We start from the raw sequence: 14,721 nt of genomic DNA on the forward strand, positions 1-14,721 counted from the left end.
CTGCTGGTAAGTAGTTAGCGTTAGCTTTAACACTGAGATATGTCATGGGTCTATCCAGGCTGTGTTTCTGTACATTTGTTTTGCTTCTCTACATTCTAGGCTACTAATCAAAAATCACTTACTCCAGCTTTAAATAAATACATTTTAGATACAGTATATAAAAAAAAGATCTCTTCATCAGAAATAAAGACATAGATTTTTATTTCATATGACTTTATTGAAAAAGGGCTTGAGTATCATAGCTAAAATACTGCCTCTTGGTTTACAAACAGTGAAAATACACAGGGTAATACTCTAATACATTTCACGTATATGAAGAATATGTGTCAGAAGCTGCCTCAAAAGAAATAAAGTTATTTCACATTGTCTTGGGGTCCAAAGCCGAACACATGCACCCACTTTGATACATTTTACTTGACAGTAATGCAACAAGTGTCAAGTAAATGTGAACCTGAATGTGTTTTGACATGTAAAACTGTTGTGCACATTTGGTCTGAAATACACACTGTTACACACATTTACTGTAAAAGCTCTGGTGGCAAGTATAGGTGTGATAATAACATTGCGTGTATATTCAGCTTATACAGTTGAATCATACTAAATGTTGTCTACAGTGATTGTTTGATGAATGGCACTAACACTGCAAGGGATTAATGGGACCACAGTACTACAGAAATTCACTTTAAGTCTGTCTAGTACAGCTAATTACTTGTTACAAATGTGTCTCATTCACATAAATCATTAATGAAACAAATGCTGCTAATAGTGTGGTAAACACATTTCCCATTAATTTAATAGAGTTTACCACTTTTTAATGTCGTAACTTTTTGCTGTTATTGAGATTATTATCACATTATATATATCATAAAGGTTGAACTTTACACAGGTAACTTCACAATCTTCTTTCTAAACAAGTTAGTGTAATAATATAAAATGAATGTCCATTAACCTCTATTACATTAATGGGAAATAAATTACACTTACAGGATTATTGCACTATTAACTGCAAATTGATAAAATTATCACCTGTAACCAGTTGGTCAGCAAAAAGATCAGGCACAATAAACCAAAACAAAACAAAGACCGTAACAATTACTACGACCACCACGTCTTCCATTACAATTTTAGGGGAAGAAAAACAGGCTCTAATTTTGCAGCGTGGCAGCAGTTGAATGAAATTGAATGAAAGCCTGAGGGACGCTGGGAGTGCCCAGATTGAAAGCACATGTTGGTCGCTTGGCTCTCAACTCAAAGGTTTTGTTCTGTTTTGGCTCGGTGGCTCTATTGACACATCATACGTCAATACGTCAAGTGGCCGACGGGGACAACTGGTGGGCCAAGCTGAATAAGTTTCTGACTCATGTAACACAATGACAGTGGTCTTTGTTTTTCAATCACTGTGTGTTGGACTCAACAGATATTATCAAGTTCACCCATTTTAACTCTGAGAGAACGACGAAGCATAAGGAAAAAGTTGATCTTGTTTGGTTGATTTTTGTATCCATTTTGTAAAACAACATGTTAAAAGATAGTGTTTTAATCCTTTGGAGAAGGAATCTGTTGCATACTGTGCATAATAATTGAAAACAAACCATTACACGTGTGAAATATTGCATGAAACCGTAGAAATGAAATTTAATACTGTTTTTTTTGCATTTTATGGAATAGCCTTCATTTAGTAGCTACTGCCTACTGTACATTGCATTAAAAAACATTTAGTAAAATTATACACACAATATAAAAATAAAACCATTACTTATAGAAGACACATCTGATAATAAAGTGGCTCAAATATATATAAAAAAGGAAGATCAAAAACTTTCTTTTTGCCACCGTGAACATTCCCTTTGTGACATTTATCATTCAGCTTCATGTTTTATGTGACAAATTACTAGCTTTTCGTTCCTACCAAGGACAGGTGTTGGTATGAAAATACTGCCATTAAATTGCTCTGTTGTCACGATGACATACAGTTACCCGGTCCCTTTGATGAGGTGTAAAGAAACTGTCCAGAATTATAATGCTCTTTTGCTTTTTGCTAAAAATAAATGAACTAGAAAGTCACGCTTTTTGAGTTTCACAGGTTTCTTCATGTTACATGTTTTACTGAATAAATATTTGGTCTTTGTTTGTTGATATGTTCAATCAATGAAAAAGCTGCATGGATAAGTGTTTTATTCCACTTCTTTATCGTCTGTATCAGTACAGTATGGCCTTCGCGTAGCATCATCTTTCACTTCTCACTTTTCACTTCAGGCTCCAACAACAGCGCTTTAAGTATTTTGTGGTAAAAACATAATTGAGTTTCATATAAGACATAGAAGTCACAGCGTCCCATCTTAAATCTTGCATAAAATAAACAATGAAATACAAATATGTCAAAGGCTCTGACCCCTTATAATGAATATATAGCACCATAAGATCAGTGCTTGTTTCTTAAACAGTTTCTCTGTTTTGTTCCTGCAGCAAGCTCAAAGACAATGCAAGACCTGTGGTAGCATGGCCTGCCCTGATTGGTCCCCCCCTGTGGAGGGTTGACCCCACTGGCCAGCCTCCATGTCTGTCCCATGACCCCTCAGTCTTGGAGTAATGCCACGTTCACCTTGATCTTCTATTCATTTTAAAGAATATAAGATCAACAATATAAAGTAAGTAGGATTCACTCTTTTCATAAAACTTTAAAGTTGAGGTAATCGTATTGCTGCAAATACAACTGATTATTTTCACTCAGGTGAATTCCTGATAAACTTTCTCACAATTTGGGCTATTTAGACAGGAGCATGAAGGCAGCATTACCCACAAAACCTTGTGTGTGAGACAGAAAGGTCTGTTTCATTTATAGCTGTGTGAAGTAAAAAAAATCCTATATACAGACACATAGTCAGAGTTAGTTCATGTGACGCACATTCAAACACAAACACACACACACACACATCATCAACATGCATCCCATCATTCCAAGGTGTAACTGCATTTTGGTGCTAACATAGAGGGTTGGGGGGTGTGACTGCGTGGGGCATCCAGAGGGACCGGTGGTGGTGCTGGGGACGGCACGGTTTTGGCGGTGAAGTGCTGGTTCTGCGAGCGGTCCAGAGAGCTGGACAGGTACATACAGCGTGTTTACATGCATCCATAGCAGTGACTGGGAGGTATGCAGGTTCGACACAGGCCTGACGGCATACATGCCTTTCCTTATGTTTAGTTTTTCTTGTTACTGCGTCTTCTGGATTTCTTCACCCTGGAGAGAGATTCAGGAGGATACGTATTCATGAGACTGAAAACAGCAACATTTCTGTCATATATTCTCTGAATATGCTGCTATAAAATAAAACCCAGTCCAATGATAAATGGATGACCTGCAGTTTGAAGAGCGTGTTTATAACTTGTGATAAATGGTTAAAGATCCCCAGAGCAAAAGCTGTGTCAACTTGAGGCCTCTTATCAGATTTTTAGCTGTTCAGCAAGACAAATTCCCCCTCTAACTTCTCAGATGGTACACTTAAATAATTTTCGGGCCAATAATGTCAAATTATACAATATTTTATATAAAAAGAGAAACGATTCAATTCAAAGTCCAGATTTATCTGATGACCTGTTGGAGGGGCCAAGACTACACCTAACTGTACTGTGTAAAGTACACTAGCTCCACCCCAACCAGCTAGAACAATAAAATGGATTTACTGGATTAACAACCTTGTAATGTCATCTGTGAAACTATATGAGTCACAAGGGTTGTGTCTCTGCATGATGAATACTTCTACTTTTGATATTCTGAGTACATTTTGCTGATAATGCTTTCATTGCTTTTCTTGAATGGAGGACTTTTACTTGTAATGGAGTGTTTTTTACAGTGTTTTATTGGTGTTTTTACATCAGTAAAGGATCTGAACCTTTGACTTACGTGCAGTACATAAATGTAGCGCTGCTTACACTAGAAAAAAACGCTGCTGGGGAACGTAGTCCAGCAGCAATGATGATTTCTTTCATAAAGTAATTGGAAAAAAAATGTAACAATGTAAGTTGTGCTCAGCAGAGCAGTAATGGACACGTTAGCATGTTAGGGGCCTCAGGTGTTGGCAAACAGTTTTGATAGGTGAACCCCACAGCATGTAAATGTAATTCATGTGTAACTGTAAGTGAACATGAAAAAGGGTGACGCTGACAAAGAGCAGCAAGGCTCCCAAACAATCCTTTCAAACATTATGGGTGAAAATAAAAAATAAGGTCGGTTGTGATTTACATACAAATTTTTCTCTTGACAGTAACGATGTGGAATAAAAGCCCCATTTTCTTCATACAGTGATACATACATACAGTAGTCTGCACACGAAAGTGTTTTGTGTCTGACCAACCCTGTCTCTGAGAAATTAGCTTCATATACAACTGAACTGCAACAGCAAATATGTTTTGGAGGTAAAGTAACTGTGACCAGATTACACTTTCTATAAACGTAATGAGGAAATGTTGTTGATTTACATCTTTGACAGGTTGCAAATACACTGCTACTGAAACTACCAGTGAAATGTTCACAGACGACGTGTTTGTTTTCCACCAAAATATCTGACCTTCAAGTAAAATATCCACTTGAAGTGACCACAGCCTCGTTAAACCTTTTAATGGTTATGTTTACACTCTCACAGCACTTTGTTAAGTTTAGGGAAAGATTGGTTTGGTTTGGTTTAATACAGAAAAAGTTCACAGAGACTTGTGTTTATTTACAGTGCACCAAAACCATGATCTTTCCTGAAGCTTAACCAAAGAACTTTTGTTAGGGCCCATTTTGCCACCATCCAACACAACCACCTCCTGGCGACTCCGCTGCTGTTAATAAATGTAGGGTCATTCATTCATTTATTCATTCATGCCTCTGAATATAATCAAACCAGTCATCTCCTACAAAACGTACGAGCTGTTGCTGTTTAGTTGTATATAAACATCATTTCTAGTGTTGGTCTGACAGACTGTTTGCTGCTGTGCCACATGCCAGCTTCAGTGAACTATGACGACTCCCATGACAAGGCTACATGTTTTTAAAATATTCCATATCCACGCAGGTCTTTTACTAACACAATAAACAATAAGTCGTAACTCCTCAGAAATCACTTTATTGTTTGTTTTCACATTGTGCACTTTAAGTGTTTATGGCGTTTTTAAGACGCAGCCTGGCGATAATCACCACCAGACATGTTGGGAACATTTTTTTATGAGGAACTGCACACGTTTTAACTACTGAGCTCATTAAAAACTGAATGAGCTGCTGCAGTTTTTACCATCAACAGTCTGTGACCACAGTGCTGCTCCCCATCCAGGACAACTCTGTCTCTGATGTGCAGTAAGTGACGAAAATTATGTGGAAAATGCTTTTTAGGAAAAAAAAAAAAAAAAAGTCATGTTAAGACACTTATGAACTCGTAGGGTAAAAATGATGAACGCCTGATTCTTCTGCAGTCTTTGCTAAAGTCTCAGACACATGCTTATGAGAAAGACGGAACCAGAAACGCCAGTGGCAGATTTATCGCTACTCTTACTTGATGCTAATTATGTCACAGATAATAACTCAGCTGCTTACATCAACCGTGTCAGTGATTTCAGTGAGCAATTGTCAGCAGCCAACTGAGAAATGGCCTCTTTTTTTTTAACCATGGTAGACTCAGGACAGGGCTGTATTTCATGCCTGTGTCTGACAGCGCCGCTCGTGTCTGAGCAGAGAGAGTGAGCAGGTTTCTCTTACTTGTTAATGGCGTTCTTTAAGTACTGCTGCAGCCACTTGGTCTCTGGGTTGATGCAAACTTCCCGGTTGCTCTTCAGCTTGGCACTGTAGGAAAAAAAAAGAAAAAAGAAAAAGGGATAAGACTCCACAACCCATTTCACATGCAAGTGAACATTTGCTTGTATAATTTACTACACTTCCACGGGTGTTCACATGAAGGAGAGGCGGCAGAGGTAAAGAGGAAGTGAAGTATTTGAGTCTGATCTAAACTCACATGTAATGAATCAGCTTTAAGGACATGTCCAGTACTGGAGAATATTGTCACCTCTGGGCTTCCTTTATAGCTGGACTACCTTCGGTTGAGATTGCAGCTGTGTGGTTAACCAAACTGTTACAGGACCTCTCGGTAACCACAAGGAAATGTGACTGACATTTTAATTAGCACTGATCCTTAAAGAGGCTCCTGTAAGCTCCTCACTTGGTTTTCATTTTAGGAATTTTGCTGAATGTTTCTGCAGACAATTCAACAGGGAAGTGAGACTGTTGATGAGATAAATGACCTTCTCAGGACCACACCCCAGACTGCTTTCCTGAGCACACTAAGTTGATTTCCCACATTTTAGGGAGCCAGCAGTTTCGATTCATGTCAGTACCCAGTAAATCAACTTGCAAAAACTTGGAATTCGCTTGATAGAGGTAATCCATCACAACAGAAATCTATCACGTTTGGTCATTTGGGAACATTTTTAATGGCAGTTTTAACTGTCTGGTGTCAGTAAAGTTGTAACATTTATCTAAGAAAACAACAAAACAAACATTACAGTTGCGTGACGCACATTGTGAACCGTGTTTTCCGCATTTAAATTGTTGCTGATCAGCAGTATCAGACATTGGAGCGAGCTTCAATGCACCAATATGATTTTCAGAACCGTCCCTGCTCACAACCTGCAAGCAATAAACACCAACTATGATTTAAAATAAAGGTGACAAATTCCTCGCTGTGATGGACGGCCTTTGCTCAGGCAAGTTTCAGCTCTCTTATGCATGAAGTGGTGAAGTCTATGGAAAAGAACGGCTTCTTGCAACGTGGGAAAATTAACAAAAAAACTCATTGTTGATTTAGTTAATGGTAGTGAGAAATGTACAATAAAAGCAATTTGCACTTATTAAACCAAAACATGCAAAACCACTGGTATGGTCTTTTCAACTTAAAGGCGCCAGGCAACATTTATAATTCCCCAAAGCACAATAAAGAGCATAATATACGTTTGGGTGGGTAATAAAGGGGAAGTTGAAGAGATAATGCTCTAAGGATGCTGTAGGTTAAGCACAGTGTACCTGTATGTCTTTAACTTGATCTGTGGCTAATAAATCACAATAATGTCATCTATTTATTTATTTTTTGTGATGGCCCACTTCAACAAAAGCTCAACTTAATCTCTAATCTCCCAAAACATCGCACGACACATCCCGGTTAAAGCCCGAGGATTACTACATCTGACAAGCTCACCTTAATGTCAGGAGTAAAAAATCACCTCGGTGCTGTTTCATTTAACATCAGCAAACCTGCATTATTCTAAAAAGCAACACAGATCCCTTTGTTAGTGCATATGATAAGATGAGATAAAAATTACTCGACCTATTTAACAAATCGACCCCTGTTGAACAAATCAAAGGACCTTGGTGTTGAAATGAGCACAATATGTCAGGATAATATCTGATGTGGTTTATGAAGGCTGAGCTCAGAAACACCTCGGCTAAGCTCTAAAAACCTCAGCACATCCTACAACACATCCAAGCTGAAAAAGCAGAGGCTTAACTGCACGTAACAGGCTGTCACCCTGCGGTCGGCGGTGAAAAATCACAGCTCTCTGTTTCCACTCAGGGACAGCTGGGAGGGAGGCTCACATCGCAGATCACGCTGCACTGTAGGTCTTGTTAAACTGTCTCTGTGCGGCGCTCAGAGAATCTTAACATGTAGTTTGATGCAGACTTTTTATCTGGCAAAAGATTTTGGTCGGGCTGGTTTGGTTTAAAAAAGTCCCGAAAGGCCCAATTAAACAGTGATGTTGGTCTTAATGAAGGAATACATCTCACATCACGCATCAAAAGGTGCATTTTCAGTCATTTTCACAGCCCTCTCTGTTCCTGCCAATGTTATTTTTGGACACTGTAAGACAGCTAAAGCTCTAGTTATCAAATGTTCAGGCAAATGTAAGAGAAGCATTTTATGAGTGTGGAAGACAATACATCTGATTATAATAAAACATTTAAAAGGCGTCTTCAAGGTCTCAGTCCCTGTTCCTATCCATTTAAGGTGGTATTAAAGTTGTGCGTTATCTTTGCATCTCTGTGTAATGCTGTGTTACCTATCTGATTCTCTTTGGGCTAAAACAGTACATAAAAAATAAAAATGTTGTTTTTTCTTTTTTCATGCAGGGACGTCAGTTTGATCCCACTTCATGATTTACAGCTCTGTGGTCACAGAGAGTGTGTGTTCTTGTGAGTGAAGTCTGGCTTGTTGATGGAGAGCCGAGCCAAATATTTAGGAGAGGATTTGTTCTGTTATCAGACACTGCTGCGCTGGGCTGAACAGGGGGGGGGTGGGTGGTTGGTTGGGTGGGCGGGGGACAAGCAGTGGGGTCTCACCCCTTCCAAACATGTGGGTCTCACACCTCGGTGGCAAAAGGTCGTGTATGAGAGTTAACAACTCCGAGGTGTAGCGCCTCACTGCTCCTCTTTCTCCTCCTTCCATCTCTCCATCACACGACTCTGCAAATTAAACACATTCCTCTCCGCCTCGAACTGCTGTCTGATTCAATTTGTACCCCCACCTTCTCCTCCACCCCTGCTACCCCTTTAATGTGCCACCTCCCCGTTTTCTCACCCCATTTAGATGGACACACACGAGCAAATGAGCAAATGGCCCTGAAACTTAAAAGAGCGGTTCAGGAGCATCAATCCAAGTATCAGCCCCAAAGCCCTCAAACTAACATGTGAGTCAGGAGGCCAAACAGCTCAGTAACTGGATCTGCGTTTGCTTTTCCTCCGGGGATGTCCCCTTCTTCCCCTCCTCTTTTATTTTATTAGGGACGGCCAGCTCATCCGCTCGGGAGCCCTCTGCTGTTTTGATGTGTCTCCCTTCATCCTGTTTATCTGTCTGCTTGTCTGGATGACCAACTGAGAACCTAAACCCTAATTGACTTGGCTGGAATTTGAGGGCTGGAGTTCCACAAGCAGCAGGTAGTAATTACTTCACAGCAAGTTAATACCAACAGCATGCTGGGATAGGTTGGGTGGGTGGGGGGTAGGATGAGGGGCGCACGGTGGGACACAGGGAGTGTGGGGGGAGGCAAAGGGGTGTGGGGGGGGGGGGGGGGACTATAGTGTTACTGGCTTTCTTTCATCTGTCTCAATAGAGATACAGGAGCGGCGCTCTGCGGGCGCCTCGTCTCAGTGACTTCTTGACTCCTCACCCTGTTTTCTGGAGGGAAGTTTTGCGGCCCGGCCGGGGCACTTCGTGTCCTCTCTGACCTTTTACCACTCAGTCACCCCTTCTAACAGTCAACCCCTCCATCCTTTTTTTTGGCAGAAGCCCCACGGACTTTAACCTTTTTGGCTGTGAGGCTTCTGCCATCCCATTTTCTATAGCGAAACAAATGAATGGAGCTGTTTAGTTAATGTGTTCCAGACCACTGACATTATACTCAATGTTGCCGGGCAGTTTGAGTTGGGAAATGAAAAAAAAAAAAAAAAAAAAAGTGAATGAGGGACACAGGGGGTCAGCAGAAATACAAAGGTAATCACTTTGACCTTTAATTATTGCTTCCTTTGCAAAACAGAAACAGCCCCCTTGAGTTCTGGCCGTCACTGCTTTCCTCCTTCTGAGTGGATCATGTTGTTTTAAAGTCAGGCCTCTCGTTCAGGAAATTATGGAAGGATATTAACATTATACTTCACACATCCATCCCTAATCTACACCGTATTCAAATAACAAATGTTTTATTAGCTTTTATGATATGTAATTCATCAAATAACAAAGTGAGTGAAATTAATGAGATTAAATGTTAAGAAAGACCGAAAGAATAAATACATAAGGTCAATGAAACACTAGGCCTATAACATATGGTCAGAATGATTAGGTGTTAGGTAACTGTGCAAACTGTACAATGGCTTAATAGGAATCAAGGGTGCTGAAATGGGAGCGGCGGAGGCTGTAAATAAAGCACCATCAGCTTAAAGACGAGGTAATCAGTCAATGATTCAAACATGTTCTTATTGTGAGGCACAAGCAAAATGGAATAAAATGACTGTCACTGACAGTGAGCACTCTCAGTAGCTTTTATTGTACAATGTTGGACAACAAGGTGGATGTTATTTTCATATGCATAGAAAAAATGTAATTTTCATTTAAAATTAAGATTTTATAATACTTCTATGGTTGCAGGATTTCTGAAGCAAACATTATTAAGTAATCCTATAAATAAATTGATTTCCTTTAAGTTCCTTTTTATTTTCATCTCTTAGTACTTTGCCACTTATTATAATCCTAAAGATTATTGATATTCTTATTGATATTATATCAAGATTAAACATTGAACTGAAATGTTGCTAAATTTTTCTCTGCATGTCACTATAAAGACATTTGGAGATCGCATTCAAATATATCAAATATGACCAGATCTGATCAGCTAGATTCCACCTGCACTGTTGCAATAAATAAAAATGATTCGTGTCACATTGCAATCTTTACTTCAGTGCTGCTCCTGATGGATGGACAGTACACAGCAACTCATTCATGCATCATGTCCCCTACGAGGACTGTGCATGGACCCAACAAGGATCAGCCCCAAATTGTCCTGTCCCTGACCAGCCGGCTACATGAGCGTCTAGTAAAAACACAGACTTTCAAGTCCCTAAAGATGAGGGGGGCCATGTTCTGTAATATGTCCAAAGACTGCAGGACACCAGAAGCTTGACTTGTCTTTGATCAGCACAGTCATTAAAATCCACCTAAATGCACCGACATGTAGAAGAATGAACTCAAACAAGCCACATGAGTGACAGAATAATTGAAACGATCATAATCACTGCAGCAATTTCATACTTATTGACTTACATGACTTGGAAGGGGCAGTTGGGCGTGTGGAGGAACTTGAGCTCTTTGATGGAGCGCTGAGGAACCGTGTTGAGGGTTGAACGACACCAACACCGCTCGACCAGGCTGATGGGCTTTGCTGCAAACACACGAGGAAAAGGACAAATGAGCAGTGATGTTAGAAAAGAAGTGTTACAAGGGAGCAAGTAGGTGACACAAGCATTGTCTGCATTTGAACTAAAGTAGTTGAAAGATTATGCAGTTCAGCAGCAGATCAAGTGACTGCTATAAAGAACAGCAAACTGCCTGAATTTTAAACAATTTAAAGGGGTCGTTAAGGTCCCTACGAGGATTAAAATTGAAAATTCAAACACAGTAGCTTCAACTCCATTTCAGTTGCAATTAAATGCATCACTGCCCTCAGAAGACGAATTAAAAACATGTTTAATCTACTGTAACAAGTCTTTAAAAGCATGGGAACGTATGAGTTTACCTGCTGCAGCTCTGAACAACATGTTCATTAAAAAGAGATTAGCCCTTTCTGACCAGTCACTCACACACACACACTCACACACACACACACACATGCAGAATTTTAGCTTTTCACTCCCAGAGCATTCAGCCCCGCCACTCTAAAGGAGAAGGGCCCTCAACATTCAATTTCCAATATTCGCCTCTTTTATGAAAGAGCACTCGGAGGCTCAGACGGCATCAACAGCCTCTGTGGAAATCACCTCGAGTACATTCTTAAAATGATTACAAATCACCCCTGTGCCTCCATGGAGGCGCGCGGGGGCCCAGAGGAGAGCAGACGCACCCGAATAACTCCAAATACATGCAATTACAAAACGATTGTAGTTTTTTGCTTATTTGCCTTCTTAAAATACAACAGAGTCTCCAAGGAAATAGTGAAGGAGGTTGTGAAAATGTCAGTGCAGGGATGAAAGGCAACATGCTGCAGTAACACTTAAAATGAATTAAGAAATCAGCCTAATAGCCTTGACTGGAATCCTAATAGATTGGGCATGAATGGGGGATAAAAAACTGGATCAAAGCTGCAGCGAGAGTCAAGGAATTATAAAAGGTCACGGAGCAGATGCTGATTTTGATTTTTATAGATATTTGATTCCAACAACTCGTTCTGTGTATTTCCTTTCCAGATAAACGCACAAATCAACAAAATCAAGTGCATCAGGTGTAACTAACAGACCTTTGTTCTGCCGGTTCAGCATATTCCTATTGATATGCATGTTTATAATGCGACACCAAATGTCCTGCCACAAATGGCTAAATCCTCAGTAATATCAGCCTAATGATTCACACCCATTCACCCATTCTTTTCTCATGCTAACTAAGGGATCATTATGCAGCACGCAGCACCAGGGCCAGAAGCGAGCATCCACTGCTATCACCAGCGCATTGTTTATCCCTAATTAGAAACTAATGAAAAGAAAGCAAAGAGAAAAGACAAATACACACATTTAGATCTAAGTCTTTAATGTGCAATCAGGGGTCTCACTGGGGCCGAAACAACAAGCTTAGCATAAGGCAGCCCTGACTTGTCCCCTACCAAGGTTAACGTGAGGGCGATGCATGTGGGGGCAGAACTTCTCCACCACTGATACACGAAGGATTTTAGCTCAAAATACTAAATACAGTTTTTCATGGAAAAATATTACGGTTAATAAAATGTTACAGAAAGCTCCAGTAGTGATGCAGATGAACTTCCATATCAGTAATCCAGGGCTGTAACTAATTATTGATTAATTTTCTGAATATTTCTCATTTAATTGTTCGTTCCCAGTTAACACCTTCAACTTGCTCAGACCCCAAAGTTAGAAATCTCATAAAACCAGCAAAAATTCACATTTGATAAGTCAGAACCAGTTAATTACTGGCTATACTCCTTAAAAAAAAAGCTGTCTATTATGAATCAATCTCAAAATCTTTACAGAAATATGTTCAACAAATCAATTAATCGACTAATTTAACACAGATCACTGGTGGATGAATCATGATCAAATATAAGTTTATTCTCTGCTCACTATTTGTCCATGTCTCAAAAAACATGAGATGTAATAAGCAAAGCAGAGAATAAAAGTGCTGTGATTTACTGCCACAGCCAGAAGAGCAACAGCACTACAGGATTGGTCCAAAAGATTTCTTTGTTTTTGTGCAACAAGTGAAACTCATCAACCATCAAACTATAACAACACTTGGAGGAATAAAACTGTGACAATGACAAAGTAAAAAAAATTAAAACATGAAGCCAAACAGAATCTCCAGACATTCAGCTGATTTTCTAATAAAGCTATTCATTAGTTTCTTCAGCCAATATTAATATAATAGAAGCTCAAGCATCCACACCGTCCAAGCAGCAAAACCCTTTCCCCACCTTTAACATTGAAACATCTCATCAAGCAAAATTTCCCAGAAAAAAAAAAATGTATCAAAACTCCCAATAATGATCAGTCTATGGACCCTCTCCTGGACTCACCATTGGAGGTTGGTGCATGTGTGGCCACGGCCAGCAGAGCCATCAGTGCCAACAGTTTGACATCCATGGTGGTGAGTGAACAGGCTGCAGGAGGGTTGCTCTCACTCTCTCTCTCTCTCTCTCTCTCTCTCTCTCTCTCCCTCTGCTACAATCCAGGGCACAACTGTGACCGCCAGCTCCGCTCTGCACTGTGTTAAATCTTCAGATGGGAGGGAGAGAGAGCGAGAGCAAGAGAGAGAGAGGGAAAGGGAGGGAGGGAGGGGAGAGGGAGTCCCACTTTCTCAGGAGGGAGGGAGGGAGGGAGGGGGGGGTCCCAGCATGAGAGGAGAGGAGGTGAGAGGAGGGGAGTGGAGGCAGCAGTGGCGAGTCAGTAGAGACTTCCTCGATTGTAAATGTGTTGGCTGGGAATCAAGGAGAAAGTCTGAGGGGAATTCTTTCTCTCTCTCTCTCTCTCTCTCTCTTCTGATTTCTCTCCATTTTTCAGTTGTTCTCTTTTTCTCACTTCTCTCTTAGTTTTTCTTTCTTTTATTGCTCTTTTTTTGTCTGTTACATCATCTATTTCATTGTCTTTGTCCCCCTTTCCTCTCCTCCTTTTTCCATTTTTCTGTGCATTCTTTCATTCTGCCTGTTCCTGCCATCTGCCAAACACACACACACACACACACACACACACACACACACACACACACACACACACACACACACACACACACGATACATACAGCTTTCACCATGTCCCAACAATCACTCTCAGACTATTTACAGAGCCAGAGCTCCCTGTTGTTGCACTAATATTGTGATATATGTTAGCTGAGTTTTGTGTTGTTGTTGTTTACTGGGACACAGACCCCCCCCCCGGCCCCCCCCCCCCCCCCCCCCCCCGCCCCCCCCCCCCCCCCCCCCCTCCCCCCATCTCTTCGGCTATGTCTCTCTGTCTGTTTTTCCCGCTTGCTGACTCCCCGTCATCTGTCTTGGCTCCCATCCATAACGCCTGGTTCATGTCTTTATCGAGCTCCTCTGGACTTTAATTGTCCGCTCTGTGATGAAACCATTAAAGGACTGTTTAGGCTTCACAATCGCGCTGTTAATAGGAGAAGGGAGAAGCTGTGTTGAATAAAAATGGGAATAATGGGAGATCCTGATGTAACTATGACAGACGTCTGTGACCCTGCAGGTCTTTTCTGTTGGTGAAAGATGATTAAAAAGAAGCTGGAAGTGGAAGTGAAGCTTCAGTGATGGGCTGTCATGTTTGTCAAAGTCAGAAAACTAAATTATACATTATGTCCTCACGGCTTCACTAGTCATATTTCAAATCAAATTCAAAAGGAAGAAGAGGGAAAAAAAGAATTTGCATGAGATTAAGTATCAAAGAAACCAGTTAAGATCTTTATTGTCCTGTAGACGGAGAATTTTCTT

The 14,721-nt window shown here is 40.5% G+C and overlaps 1 protein-coding gene across 1 annotated transcript; it reads right to left on the bottom strand.

Moving 5' to 3' along the window:
- Nucleotides 1–202: 202 nt before the first annotated feature.
- Nucleotides 203–13,480, bottom strand: LOC111229327 (stromal cell-derived factor 1-like). Its single transcript, XM_022755615.1, has 4 exons — nucleotides 13,306–13,480; nucleotides 10,830–10,947; nucleotides 5,732–5,815; nucleotides 203–3,238 (listed from the first exon to the last, which is right to left on the bottom strand). The coding sequence occupies exons 1-4, from the start codon at nucleotides 13,370–13,372 to the stop codon at nucleotides 3,199–3,201; spliced, it is 309 nt and encodes a 102-aa protein (XP_022611336.1). The 5' UTR covers nucleotides 13,373–13,480; the 3' UTR covers nucleotides 203–3,198.
- Between the last annotated feature and the right edge of the window lie 1,241 nt (nucleotides 13,481–14,721).

Source organism: Seriola dumerili, unplaced genomic scaffold, assembly GCF_002260705.1.
Source record: "Seriola dumerili isolate Sdu_G_001 unplaced genomic scaffold, Sdu_1.0 BDQW01000230.1, whole genome shotgun sequence".
Taxonomy (NCBI): Eukaryota; Metazoa; Chordata; class Actinopteri; order Carangiformes; family Carangidae; genus Seriola; species Seriola dumerili.

Excerpts from the sequence above, each read along its gene's own strand:
- LOC111229327 (XM_022755615.1), bottom strand. The coding sequence starts at position 13,372 with ATGGATGTCAAACTGTTGGCACTGATGGCTCTGCTGGCCGTGGCCACA. Across the intron at positions 10,948-13,305 it reads ACATGCACCAACCTCCAATG|CAAAGCCCATCAGCCTGGTC; the intron begins GTGAGTCCAGGA and ends GTGTGTTTGCAG. Across the intron at positions 3,239-5,731 it reads TTAAAGAACGCCATTAACAA|GGTGAAGAAATCCAGAAGAC; the intron begins GTAAGAGAAACC and ends ATCTCTCTCCAG.